This window comes from Pogonomyrmex barbatus, unplaced genomic scaffold (genome assembly GCF_055798465.1).
Source record: "Pogonomyrmex barbatus isolate J1 unplaced genomic scaffold, ASM5579846v1 scaffold3, whole genome shotgun sequence".
Lineage (NCBI taxonomy): Eukaryota > Metazoa > Arthropoda > Insecta > Hymenoptera > Formicidae > Pogonomyrmex > Pogonomyrmex barbatus.
The window spans coordinates 10,553,426-10,568,448 of record NW_028297127.1 but is presented as its reverse complement, the minus strand read 5'-3'; the positions used below and the strand labels follow the sequence as shown (position 1 = coordinate 10,568,448).

The following is a 15,023-nucleotide window of genomic DNA, read 5'->3' as shown; positions in this document are numbered from 1 at the left end:
GCGACTCGATGAGATTTTTTTTTCAATTGTTGGTATAAATATTTATTGCCAAAAACAAATAATTTCTGAACAATTTACATCTCTCATCCGCAATTTGATCATTTTCTTTTTAAATTTAATATTTAATATTAAAATCTCCGAAATCAGAGCAACAAAGTTTGAATTGGATAAGATCGAGGTTGAGAAGAGCGTGAAAGATGAAGGAAGTTCGATTGCCTGACGAACTTGATAATTAAGTTATTTAGAACTCGAAGTCCTCGAAGGACTCTGACATCGCTTAAGTCTGAAGGCATTTACGGAGGAACACAGATGCATCTAAAGATATGAACCTGCGCAAGATTTGGTTCGAACCAATTATTATACGAAAGATTTAATAATATAATTATGTAGTTATCTAGAATTGAATATTTGAGAGCTTGAAAAATCTCCGATAAAAAAATCAAAGTGTTTCGAATAATACTTGGGAAAGGAGATGCCAGTAAGCACGTGAGGCTAAAGAGTCCCCAAGGAAACCTTAGATTGAAGATAAGCATCGTGTTGCCACGTATGGAATTGAACAATCGATTTATCTGAAACTCAAAGAAGAAGCCGGGCTTCAAAGGAGAAATCCTGAATTCCCTAAGTCAGAAGTTCAAGAAGGAAGAAACAAAAGAAAATCATATGAAAATCTTGATTATGTAATTAAATTCCAATATCGTTACACGAAGAATTTAATAATTTCTTTACCACCTAGAATAAAATAATTAAATTATCTAGAGAAAGAAAGAGAGAAGGAAAATTAAAGCTTGAAAAATTTATTATGAATGATTAAAGAGTATTTCGAGTAATATATGAGATGCGGGATGATTAGCAGGAAAGATAGAAGATTCTCGAGGAAGATTTTTCGAGGAAGTTCGAGGTACGAAGCTGTCGCATACAGGACTGAACAATCGGTTTATCTAGGACTCGAAGAGTCGAGCTTCAAAGGAGCCTGACATCGTCTAAGTTTCGAAGCACGCTCGAGAAGGTAGTGCAAAAGGGCACCCGTGAAAGAGAAGGAGAAAGAGAGAGAGAGAGAGAGAGAGGAAGAGAGAAAGAGAAAGAGAGAGTCCTGGGCAAGGTTCGACTAGGTTCGGTTCGGTGGCATTGCATATCCCGGCACATCTCGCAGGTGCAGGGCGTGGTGCCTTGTCGGCAATATCGATTACAAACCCGGGCGGTTGCGCATTCACGTCGACACGTGGACGTGGACCGGCAGCCAGACTAAATTTGTGTTGCCCTATATTTTAGGTTCCCGCACTCATCTGCCTCTCAAAGATTGATTGCTTTTCCCTCCATCCCTTTCCTTTCATCCTTCCTTCTCATTCTCTCCGTTCTCCTGTCTGTCTCGCTCTCTCCTTCTCTCCTCTCCCCCCCTCTCTCTCTCTCTCTCTCTCTCTCCTACTTCCTTCTTTGCTGTGCCTAACAGCGCCATACCGGAAGTTACGACCCTACAACCGGATTAAGATTCTTAGGTTCAAGCATACGAAGGGTCAAAGATGAAATTCATAGGGATAGTTAACGAATGATTCCATCCATCCAGAGAGGATTTATAAATAAATTGAAGAATCTTCTTATTTTAAAATCTAAGGTGATTTAAAAAAATAATCTTTTTTTATTTATTTAAGTTTTCTCATAAAATTGAAATAATTCACAGGATTAGATAAAATTTAAAATACTTTTAAACTATCTTTAAGATATGTATATTTAAAATATTTATTGGGAATTTAATAAAATTATTATAAATACATGCAAATAATCGTATCAGTATTTGTAAAGAAAACTACATATGTATACATATAGGTTTTAAGAAAATAAGTTTGCAAATCCCAAGATATTGGAATCACATTTGCGACCTGTTTCTGAGTCCCTAAAATTTCTCCGCGACTCGTTGCCGGAAGATAAACTTTCTAGGTTGAAAGCTCACTTTCCCACCGAATTTATTTTGTACAAAGACTATATTACTTAAGACTACTGTTGAACACCTTGGGCTTAAACTACCCTTTTATTTTAAGGTCTCTTAACTTTATTGCCACAGAAAGCGGCAGCTGTCGATTCTTTCATAACAGAGACTCTTCCCGTTGGCTCATATTGATTTCTTTTCACAGTCGCGTAAACCATTTCCGCGAAAGACTCGTTTCATTTGTAAGATAGACGTATCCGCGAATTTAGAATCACTAGTTGTACGAGTCTTCAAATAAATTTTATGATCGTCAATCTAAAAAAAGCTTAAAATTTTGAAGACCAGTAATCTCAACGTGGAAAAGCGAATTCATGGATTAAAAAAAAAAATTATAAATTATAAATTTTTTCAATAATCTTGAATTATAAAAGATATATATATATATATATATATATATATATATATATTATTATATCTCTTAAATTTTATTATATCTCTTAAATTTTATTATATCTCTTAAATTTTATTATATCTCTTATATGATGTATAATTAACATAAATTTAATTGCAATTATAGTTATTATGGATAACTATAATTATTTTCAATTATTGAATATTCAGTAATATAATAATACATATATATATAAACTTCATAACAGATCATTATCTGTTTTTTTTAAGATAAAGTAGTGATAATAATCTATGTACTGGTAAAAATATAAGCTACCAAAATTCTCGACACAATCACAGAAAGTAATTTCCTTTGGAATTATCGGCGACCTTGTCGTCGTGTGTTGCTTGTCCCGAAATCCTACGATTACGGCCTTAAATCCACGCGCAATCCCAAATCCGCAGTATCCTACTCTCTCCAGGCTCAAAGGGTTGCGTCTCCGCTTAATGGAGCCGCGTACGTTTGAGATAAATTGCCGGCGTGGAGAAATCCTTTTCCTGTGCAAACTATTTATCCCGAAGACCGGCATGGAAACGTTTTCCGATGGAATGAGAAGCCGCGTGAAGGGCGAGAGGATTGAGAAAGAGGAGGAGAAGACGAAGGGTGAGGAAAGTGCTGTGTGAATGGTGAATCGGTTAAAACACAACCCCGCTTCACCCACTACTATTTGCTCGTTTTTGTCTTAATTCTTGAACCTCCTCACAAATCCAAAGACTTCAAGATTTACGAAAATTCAAAGATCTGAGAATCTGAGGGTTAGAAGATTTTTATAAAATAGATTTTCAAAAGTTTTTCAACTTTAAAAATTTTTTTATTAATTTTTTACATAATTGCATAATTACGAATAGAATTAGAAAGTATAATTCCGAAATTCAAGGAAAGATTCAAGAAAGTACTTTACATATTTATACAGAAAGAAAGTTAGAAATCGAGATTAAAGAAAGATATAACGATAAAGTCACTTTAATTCATTTTTAACCCATTTTCTAAACTGATAGAAACTACATCGCGTGATTATCGCACGTTAACGCGAAAAGTGAATTAAAGTAAAAGCTCATAAATCTATGTTTGTAAGGTAAACTTCTTCCTGACGCGCCAATTTCTTTCGCTTCGAATTTTGATTTTTGATTTGTCCCGTCAACATCTCGTCGCACGCGAGAACGATCCAAAATCGAATAAATATGCAATCAGACACGAGCAAAGATTCGCTTTGAGACCATCTTTCCTCTCGAAATTTGTCTCTCTTTTCCGTGTTTGTCGCAACTATTTATTTCCTGCATTTATGGAAGATTGGTGAATCCCAGGCTGCAAGTTGAACAAATACTAGTGTACACGACATCTCGGAAATACTGCCATTCCTTTCGTCTACGAATTCTTTGATCAATTTAGAGTCCCTTGTAAAGGAAAGATTTCACCGGATATTATATTTCCTAATTTGCAACATTAAATATCTCAATAAACAGTTTTAAAAAAATTTTAACTGTATCTAAATTTATACTTTTGTCTATATATAAAAAAATTAATTTTAAGTGTATAAAGAATACAATCTACTTTAATGATTTTCATATTTCATGATATTTTTTTTTATTATTTATTACGCTGCTAAACTCACAAAAGGTTATCAGCAAAATTTCATGATATTTCTTATATATATATATATATATATATTTCTTATATATATATATATATATATATAAGAATACACACACACACACACACACACACACACACACACACACACACGCACACCCACCCACCCACCCACCCACCCACACACACACACACACACACACACACACACACACACACACACACACACACACACACACACACACACACACACACACACACACACAGAGAGAGAGAGAGAGAGAGAGCGGAGAACAAATATTTTTTTTTTTAAATAAATGGATGTTAGTACATGGAATACGCAATCAAAATAAAAACCTTTGCATGGAATGCCACGCATAATAAAGCCTTCTAACGAACGTAGGACAACATTCTTATTCACTTACTTAGCTCGCGTATGATATTTCAACATGAGATTTTCCCAACGAAATGCTGTACTTGCAAAATAAAAATGATACATCAATGACAGGCCAAGGAGAATGAAAGTAATGATCAATTATGCCTAAGTGTCTCATATTTTCCTTTCGCGTCATGGTTTGGCGTTCAGGATCACGCATCTTCTCCGCAGGTTACGGCGCCTCGGTCTGGCTGGGATGAAGGTTTGCGCGCATTCGTTTCAGATTTCAAACGCTTTGCCACTTTGAACATCGGTAAAGCGTAGGAATTCTAAAACAAATACCACGCTTTGCGCTTGTCCTGGCCGTTCCTCTCTTCGACATCTCGATCCTCTGTCGCATCGCGCCAGAATGCAATTCAACAGTACCTAGTACTTTGATTAATAAACATGATGATGTCGGGATTCTTGCAACTTTTGACGTTGCATTCTTTTTCATATGAATTTTATACTCTTCCGAATATTCATACAATTGTATTTGTAAATCTTCGAGCCTTTTTTTTATTTTTGATTTTTGATTCCACGAAATCTCAAATTCAAGATACACAGCTGAAAAATTAATTTAATTAATTAATTTTGCTCCGCGCCATCCAGATTTTGTCTGGAAAGTTTATATATTGTCACAATCTAATAAAGTAGACATTTCCGCCGTCGCAAGCCTCCTGCGACGTCATATTTATTTCTTGTCTAACGTTCTGTCGTTGCCGTTTGCTGGTTCCCACATTATTCGCCCGGTATCGAGATAGAGAATGATGACGGTCATTCCCGAAAAAGGAAAATGGACGAGACTGGCGGCAGGTTGTGGATGAGTCAGCCGGAAAAGCAGCAGCCAGGTTCGGGCAGAATTTCTCACGTCGAAGACGATTTAAGAGGACATCCGGAAAAAATGACCTGCCATGAGTCCGGCAATTTCGATCCGAGGTTACGATTCGAGACGTATCGATTCAGAAATTTAGAACTATTATCCGAAATTTAGACGACAAATTGCTCCTTGCCAATAGAATAAAAATAGAATAATAAGATTTAGATCCAATTAATCTAAAAGAAGTACTTAAATCTTTGTATATAAAAGCATACATTCTATCTATGTATCTATCTTGTCTGACCATTGAAGTATTTTCTACTTAACTTGCTCGCAACATCTTATCGAAAGTAGATCTTATAAAATAGTAAATCAAATGTTAAACATTTATCATTTTTGTTATTAGTTCTAGTATTATTAATATTATTAATATTACTAGTTATTATTTTATACAGAGTTAATGTAAAATGTTTTAATTTCTATTTTAAATATTTTTTTTATAAAAATCTGTTATTGGCATAACATATCGTATATTTATATAAAATATTCAGTCCGATATACCGAATGAACAATATCACAGTTTAGTAATACAGTATTTAGTAATACAAAGATAACAAACAAATGCAAATAAAAATGTATAGGATGCATCAACCAGAAAAGATAGTGAGCGGATAGTGAGCTCGAGCAGAATTTTTCAGACATTGATAGCGTCTTAGAGAACACGTAGGAAAAATGATCCGGAAGTTTGCTCGCCTTGCTCTATCATGATATTGTTTGCAGACGAGCAACCAATACGACATGACACTTTCTCGCCGAAGAAAGGATGAATGTAACATAGCTGCGGGACGAATTGATACCTCGTTCTTCGCTGTGCGATCGAACTCTCTGAAATTCTTTAGATTCCTACTCGTTTGAATCAGTCGACAAGTTTTAATTCTTCTCGATTTGCATGAATTAACCGACCGGATAGATATCGCGCTCGGCAAATCTAATAGCACGGTTTGGCGAGACGAGAGAAAGAACGTAAGCACGGAGACGCACAAAAGAGCACCGCCTCGTATACAACGCCACGGCCTATTTTTCGTTGCCGCTTTCAGAGATCATGCTAAAATTGGAGATCTCTCCTTTTTACCTCGCCGCCGGTGAGGTGACTCGGCCTCTTTTCGCCGAGAAATTTAATTTCACCCCGCGTCCCGCTCTACCCCGGCTCACCGGCTACCCTCCCTGAATTTTTATCGCTACGTGATCATGTTTTCGATTCGACGGGAAACGTCGAATTCGCACGGAAGACAGAATTCAAACGGAATACGCGAAACTTACGCGAAAATTCGCGAAGCGTGATAAAATTCACTGAGCGTAGGGTAGGTCATACCCCGGGGTGGTTCATTGATAATCGACGATGGCCCGATGAATCCGTCTCATTTTATTCAAGATATTCCGCCGCGCTTCGTTCACCCGAAGATGTCCTAGATCGATGTTCGCAAATTCGCCCGAATAAAATAACCGATATACAATTTACGTTCTAAAGGAAAAACTGGATCGGATTGACCCATATCATGCATTCCGAGGGTTAGTAAATCCATCGTTCTTCCGTCACTCGATAACCGCGTAAGATCCCCTTCTCCCGCCCGACTCTCCCGTTCTTCCCTTTCGCCCTCCCGCGTTTCCACCCTCATTACGTCATCAACGCATACGTCAATGTACACTGCAGGCGCTCTGCAGTCGACTGCCTCGTTATTTCGCGATTTCCTGTTGATCGCCGCCCTATGACATCGCGAGAGATCGATCGCCAGATACGTACGTCGACAACGAAATGGAAGGACACGCGCGTACGCGTGTGCACGAAATCGATCGTCCTTTTATACGCTCGTATACACGCTTACGCGTGCAAAAATGCAGCTTTTAACGTATCACCATTAAAATGCAACGTCGATCAATAACCTCGATCGATTTGTAGACTTGGCCGACATACTAACGCTATTTGCGCGATTCCAGTTTATTCCCTTCCGTATGCCATCGGCAAAGATAGCGGTAGGGTGAAATTTAGAAAACAAAGAAACTCCTTCTAGATTTTTCGCGAGAAAAATCGATTTACTACTCTTATTTTGACGGAAGCCATTTCATAAAAATATAGATCACGATCTATCCAATCATCTTTTATTCTATAGATTGTTCTTATCAATTTAAAGTTGATTCTTCCTTAATAAAGTCTTTAAAGATATATGGTCTTTAAAAACTTTAAAAAAATATTGATCTCTAAACAATTAAAAAAGATTCGTAGATAAAAGACTCGCTAGATTTAGAATAATCTTTATAAATCGAAATAATGTTGAGAAACATTATATCAACAATTAAGTTTTTATTTTATAGATTTATATTTAACAGAAAAATATTAAAAAGAAATTTATTTTAAGAAATTATTAATTTAATTATTTGTTAAAATAACTGTACACTAACTCATTATATCATTATATCATTAGGAAAGTAATATTAAATCTATAAAGGAAAACGCAGACAAGCGAAACGCGTGGATAATGATATGATGAAGATGTATTTACTAGACAAGTGGTTAAGCGAGTAGATATGTAGTAGGCATATGATTGCTCGAATGAATGGGTATTTAACCACTTGTCCAAAGACTACGTCTTCACTGTGCAATTATTCAACTCATCTTCCGCAATTGTTTAGCATTTTTTCACATTAAACGTGTTATTATTACTGCACAAAATGGCTTTAATAAAATAGTCTCTTTTTCGAGATACAATGTGCACATGATAAATTTTTTGAATTTGATCAGCGTTTGTGTGTGTGTGTGTGTGTGTGTGTGTGTGTGTGTGTGTGTGTGTGTGTGTGTGTGTGATCTTTGGCTTCTTAAATCTTGCCATTTCAATCGACTATAAATTTTGCATTAAATCCGTACGTATTACTGCGATTTTTCCAGGATCTATCGTTCTATTTCGTTGAGCTGCAAAATCGGCCGCGGATTCACGTATTAAAAGCCAATAAATTTGAACTGGCACGCTGCCATTTCAATCTCATGGGTCCTGCTCGAGGAAACTCGTCGACGAGCCGTCTTTTCGTCCCACGTCTTTGATTAATTGCAGGATACAGATTGATTGATTTCATGAACAATGGGTAAACAAAATATTCGCCCGCTACACCTCTTTCGTTATAGCCGATGTCATTTTCCGCAGATGGATTTTGATAATTTTACGAAATATGAATATATTTCAGATTGCAATTATTATTAAAAGAATTATTTTTTAAACTGCTTATTAAATTAAGAATATTTAGCTGGAAACTTTTATAATTAATTTATAATCAATTATTCATACGTAACATATAATTAATATTTGTCAAGTACTAGAACTAGCGCAAGAATGTAAGGATGATATCGCTTACAAATGACATTTTTCACGGTTACTGATAAATATCATGTAACATGCAACTACTTGTGAATTTTTCATCGATGCATATCCCGGAGATAGTTGAGGCTTTATGCTTGTGAATATGTTTTACGATTATGGAAATATCCGGTAAATATAAACGTGTATCTTCTCAAAAGGGTGCCATATTTATGGCTCCTTCAAACAATATCTGATACCGATCTTCCTTTAACGAAAATTTGATTAGGCGCCATCCTGCTACACAACTTGTACAATTTCCGCGTTAAGTGACTTTGTAACTAAAGTCCAAAGAAACATTTTTATAAGAGCAAAGTTTGCTCAAAATGACTTAAAAATGGAAACGTTATTTCTATTTATAATTTTTATATCATATTTTCATTATTTTGAATAGTTTAAACACGCCAATAAAATAAATCAAAAGAAATATTATTTTTCAATGTTTCATTCTCTCTCTCTCTCTCTCTCTCTCTCTCTCTCTCTCTCTCTCTGTCTCTTCCACTCTTCCAATCATACGAGAAAATACTAAAATTGTCATTAAAATATTTATTGGTACTTTACGGCAGCCTGTATATTTTCGAAACTAGCATATAAGAAGCTTATAAATATTTTATGACCGTACCGATATAGCTCGATCCTTAGCGATATTTTATATTGATAAATATAACCGACACCGAGTAACACCGAGTAACATATAACGTAGCAACACTTCGTACGATCAAGATACGATACAAGTAATTGAATCACTTAATAATTAATTTTAATGCACAATTTGATGAATTTGTTATCTTCCCTTGAAATTTTCATTTTATAAAAAAAGGAAATTTTTCATTCGTAAAAATAAAATTGTGCGAAGGTAAATTTTAATTTTCAGAAAATTTCATGAAATTCAACTGCATGCCTTTAACATTGCGCGATAAAAATATTCCTATTAAGGATCACGATGTACGTACGTGCATCATCATCGCCGTCGTCGCTGTCGCGAAATCGACGGCGCGATAAGCTGCGACGATGCATGTGCAAAGCGCCCATTCGCGTGCTCGCGGTTTTACGCGGCAACGAGCGGCGTCTAACGGTATGCAAAGCGGACGAGCGGACGAGCGGAGTAATTCCGCACGCGATAACATTATGAATAATGCAACGGCGGGATTTGAAGCCCGACGGAAATGTACGTAACGATTACGCGCATTCCGACGACCGACGCGGCGCGGTGCGGCGTCGCGCGTTTTTCCCGCGGCCGTTTCGGGAAAATCCGCGACGTGCCGCGTACGTACAGTCGTAAGCACCGGTCGTTCCGCTGATCTATATTCGCATTTTCCACTGTCGGCGAATACCAAAACACGCCAATTCGCGCTATTTACGAGAAATGTCGCGCGCGCGGTCAGCAGTTTTTATCCTGCGAATTGGTAACATTAATAAGATGCTTTTCTTTTTATAAAGTAACGAGGCAACGGATATATATCGCGCACATTACTTTTGGTGATTATATTCAATTTAACATGCTACATTGTTTTTGGATAATTTTTTTTATAAAATTGAACATATGTACATATATTTTAGATAAATATTAATAAATATGAGCTTATTTTGAAAAGATTGTAATTTACTTCTTGTGGTTTAATTTAAATATTTGTTTTATGTTACTTACGCTTGGACTTATAATTCATTTTATTACACATATTATATATATTGAAAAATTATGTGTTTAATGAAAGGGATATTATACATGACAAAAGATAAAGGATTATTGAACGACATCGCAACGAGCAAACATGTGCTACGAAGATATATGTGCCTTGATAATTAATGGGAAGATTACAGGATATGAACAGCCATGAAAGAGGAAACGTAATAAGGAATGTAGCTCTCGAAATATGGCAATGTTGGTGCTTCTAAAAGATCTACAGGATTAAGACGTAAGGATTCCAAGACATTAAGATTCGTGAATACAAGAAGGAGATATCAAAATTCAAAAATGTTAAAAATAATAAATGCAAATTTAAAAGTGTAAAAACTTTTAAACGTAAAAATAACAAATGTAAAGATTCAGATTCAAATCGTAAAGATTCAAAATTCTGAAAAGTCGAGCGTTAAGAATTTAACTCGATAATTTAAAAGGTCGAGGGTTGCACTCTAATAGGGTGCTCATCCTTGTTCAAGGATGCAGAGAATTCACGAGCTCTGCAGTGCCCTAGCAACGACGAAGACTCAGACGATAGGATCGATTCTTTAAATTCTAAAACAAAACTCTCAAACTCTTAAACCCACGAATTTTTAGATTCAACAATATTATGTTTTAGAATTTTTTAACGTCTCTCTCTCTCTCTCTCTCTCTCTCTCTCTCTCTCTCTCTCTCTCTCTCTCTCTCGTTCTCTCCCCCTTCTCTCTTTTTTTTCCTTTCTCTCCATCTTGTCCTTCTCTCTTATTTAATTTTTTTTATACTTTTTATACTTTAGTTGTGTACAATTTATAAGACATAAAATTTCAAAATCATAAATTTTCAATATTCCGTTAAACATTTTTATCTTTTAACCTGAACTTTTAATTTTTTAGATATCTAAATCCTGGGATTTATGAACCCAAATTCTTGATTTCCTTGAGTAGATCCCTTCATCTAATTTCTAGAGATTAGATTAAGTCATTTGAATCCTAGATTCTCTGGATTCCTTGAATTCTGGAATATCCTGACCCGCAAACCCAACATTATGAATTCTTTGACGCTGAAAATGAAACGATGATTTTCCATTTAGGAAATTTATAATTTAACAAATCCAAAATCGACTTTAAATCTAGGAAATTCAAGGGAATATCATTTTAGATACTTAAAGTTCAACAAATTATTAATCAAAGAACTGACAGTAATTGAAAATCTATAATCTCATTGCTTCTTGTAAATGTAAAAAATTTGGACTATTGAAAAATCTAAATGTAAAAGTATCAAAGCTAAATAAACTAAAACTAATGAACTCTCTTTAGAATTAAACGGACAAACATGCTGCTTGACATGATTGCATCCAGCTATCCGGACGTGATTACTCGGTGAATAATTCGCGCTCTAATTATGAACTAAACCATTATCCCTTCACACTGAAAATTATTCTAGCAAAATTATTCCAGTTCACCAAACGGATATTGTCACTCGATAAGTCATACAGATCATTTATTATTAAATTATTGGTCAGATTAGATTCATCTTAGTGCAAAATATTACAATTATTTGCGTAAAATTATAGTGAAAAAGTTTTAGATCTTCGAATCTTTTTCCTTAAATCCATTTCTTCCCCCATTTCTTGAGTCCTACCTCCTTAGGACTATTAAGCGGACAGGGTGGCCAAGCAAGGTGCGCAGGCAGGTGTAATACCTCCGTAACGATCAGCGCTTTACACCCATTCATTCACCCAGCCATTCGTATAGAGGACCGTAGCTTCCACTTAACCCGATAAATTACCCTACGTCAAATTATTCGATACTCAGTTCGCAGTCTTTTTCAAAATTGATCGAAATAAATATTTCTGATAGACATGATCATTTGATAAAGAATTCGGGTCGAACAAATTCAAACTTCCTTTAGTAAATTACGATCGTTCTGCATCCTCGAAAATATCGGATCGATCACCCTCGGTGCGATTAAGCTCCAGCCATCAATACACTCAGCTACCAATCCGGACAGGCAAGCGAGCAGGCAAGATAAATTTAAGGCAGACAGGTAAGGCAGGCAGGCGTTACCTCGCTTGGATGTGGTGTCAGCTAAGCTGCTAATAAATCCACGTACGGCAATCACGAGAACAAAGAGTCCACAGTGTAGCCAGAACATGTTTACGTCTTAACAACATTGTTTAATTCCATATTACATGACGCTCGTGAAACACTGCGACGATGGCGGCTGTTGCGATCCCGACGGGCTTTACAGGATTATTCATTACTACGCGCATAATCACCGACGTCTACCACCTCCTCGATCATTAGACGCGGCACGCGGAGCCGAGCGGAACGGAGCGTAGCGGAGCGGATCGGAGCGGATCACGAGCTGATCCTCCTGATGATGATGCGCTACCGATCTCTGAGATGTGCGAATAGCGCGCTCGCGCGGATGACTGTATGTGCGGCGACGAAAAAAACGACAGAAAAACAGCAAGACGGACACGTCGCGCGAGCGGAATATAGCCGAGCGGAGCGAAACGGATCTCTCCTTCTCTTTCTCTTTCCCTCTCTCAGACCGTCTTTCTCTCTTAATGTCAGTCAGTCTCTCTCTCTCTCCCTCTCTCTCTCTCTCTCTCTCTCTCTCTCTCTCTCTCTCTCTCTCTCTCTGTTTCTCTCTCCTCGTTTTCTTTCTATCTCTCCTCAAATCATCTCCCGGCAGCTTTCTTCGGGATTTTCGTGCACCGTCGACTAACGACAAGGAGATCGACCGCGAAAGGAGAGCACACTATTTTCCGGCGACTTCTTCTCAAACCCGGAGCGGATTGCGGCCCTACTACTCTCGCGCGCGCGCGGCCAGAAGAGAGGAAACTGCCCGGACCGAATCACGCCTCGGCTGCCATCTTCTACCTACGCCGGGAGTCTGGAGTATGAAAATATTCTCCGCTCCCTCTCTTCTGGTCCTCCTCCTCGCTGCCGCTCCCGCCAGCCCTCGTTCTTCTCCTCGTCACTCCCTCCACCTGCTCGCTTCCAACCCCACACGGCTCACCGCGGCTCGCACGCTCGTTCGTTCACTCGTTCTAGCATGCTCGGTGTACCGACGGCCTCTCTTTCTCGCGCACCCTCGCGCAGCGCACCACCAGCAGCTTGGACCACCACCTTCTCTTATCGATTCCTGCGCCATTCCGCCTCCCGTCATTCCTGTCAAATCAATAACGCGCGCACCGGCTGCGCCGGCGGTTTCCTCGCTGCCGCCGCGGGGGCAGAAGCGCCATCGAGATGCGAAAACCTTCTCTGGCTAGGATAGCGCGCAGGGCATGAGAGAGGATGAACCCTGGACCAGGTGGCGGGAGCTGCCACGGAGCATCAATCGTCTGGAGATGGTGATTCTGTCGTTTTGGTTGGACCCTGCGGGACGGAGGGTAACGCAGAGTACCGGCGTGATTGTGGAGGTTTCAGATGAATGGTGAATTAGGGATGGAAAAATAGGAGAGAAAGAGGAGGTTGAGGAAGAGAGAGAGACACGGGAAGCTGAGGCGGAAGTATCTAGAATCAAGTATCGATGCTGGGATACAAAGTTGAACGAACGGAAGAATCAAGAGGTTTACTCCGTATCCTGATTCCACGAATTCTAGATTTTACGTAAAGCCCCGATTTTCTTGGATCTTGGTGTAATTTTAGAGATAAGTACAGAAAAGAAGATGAATAATATGTAAAGAAAAAGAGATAATTGAAGGAAGATGAGAGAAAAGATTTATTATATTTTTAGATTCAGATTTCTTTTTTTACAATGTTATTATATTATGACACGCAACGTACAGTTGAAATAAAAAGATAGATACTAAAAATATACACAAATGTATTAAGACAAGAGTAATTAAAGGGATCAGTCATGGAAATTTCATCCTTGGATTTACTTATCAGATATGAAGAAAATACATACGTAAGTTACTAATAATTGATAGTACGATTATTAGCGTCAATCAAGAGAGTAAACTGAAAATAGAAGAAAGGAAATAAGGATAGAAGAAGAGAGGATATTAGATATCCGATAGTCGGCATGGAGCACGAGATATTGGAGATGGTGGATTAGGTGAAGATTGTGAACGAAGAGTAGAGGAATTATTGAAGTGCAATGATGATGATGTGAGAAGAATATCTAAGATTACTCTAGAGTAAAAGGAGTTCTGCGAATGTTGCAGGTACTGAAGCAGCTGGAATGGAAAGAATTAGGAACCTGTAATTCAGAGATTTTCAAAAATTCTTGGAATGTGAGACGCGCTAGATAGACGAACGCCAAATAATTTAACATTCTCAGAACCTAGAATTTAAAGAATTTGGATTCTGGGATAGTTACTTTGCAACAAATATGAGGGTTAGGCTAACCAGGGTACGAGGAATATAAAAGCACGAGCATCTAAGATTCAAGGAAGCTTCAGGAATAATTCATGAGTTACAGTATCCAAGATTCAAGAAAGATCTAAGATTGAGAGAGTCTGTATCTTATGATATATCATTATTCAAGAAAGTTAAGATAAATATACTGAATTCAGAAAGTCTGAAATTTAAATTTATTCGGAATTTGCTTAAAATCAAAATTTTACTAATTTTAATCAATAAATAGAGTTTGGTACTTTCCATCATCTATTATTTCTCTAACAAGAAAAGATGGATTTGATTCTTCTTGCGGTATTCAATGTAATTATTGTTGTTTGCGCGCGAATTGATCTCCAGGGAGATTTATTATCATCAGTACCTTCTTACCTGCCAGTCAATCTTACAGT

At 37.4% G+C, this 15,023-nt stretch overlaps 1 protein-coding gene and 1 long non-coding RNA gene across 16 annotated transcripts in view; one reads left to right on the top strand and one right to left on the bottom strand.

The window, feature by feature from the left end:
• The window catches only part of mmd (disintegrin and metalloproteinase domain-containing protein mind-meld), a 40,106-nt gene extending 26,967 nt beyond the window's left edge, over nucleotides 1-13,139 (bottom strand). For 6 of the 15 annotated variants that reach the window (XM_089079719.1, XM_011642426.2, XM_011642433.2 and 3 more), the window contains exon 1: nucleotides 12,328-13,138. In XM_089079719.1, the coding sequence (XP_088935845.1) occupies nucleotides 12,328-12,415 (88 nt within the window). In that variant the 5' untranslated portion in view covers nucleotides 12,416-13,138. Of the gene's footprint in view, nucleotides 1-12,327 lie in introns of all 15 variants that reach the window. The other 9 variants (XM_011642423.2, XM_011642430.2, XM_011642429.2 and 6 more) reach the window with 3 other exon arrangements.
• A 256-nt stretch (nucleotides 13,140-13,395) lies between these two features.
• LOC105429451 (uncharacterized) lies at nucleotides 13,396-14,797 on the top strand. Its single transcript, XR_968096.3, has 2 exons — nucleotides 13,396-14,182; nucleotides 14,442-14,797. It is a non-coding gene; the product is annotated as an uncharacterized LOC105429451 (long non-coding RNA).
• The last annotated feature ends 226 nt before the right edge of the window (nucleotides 14,798-15,023 follow it).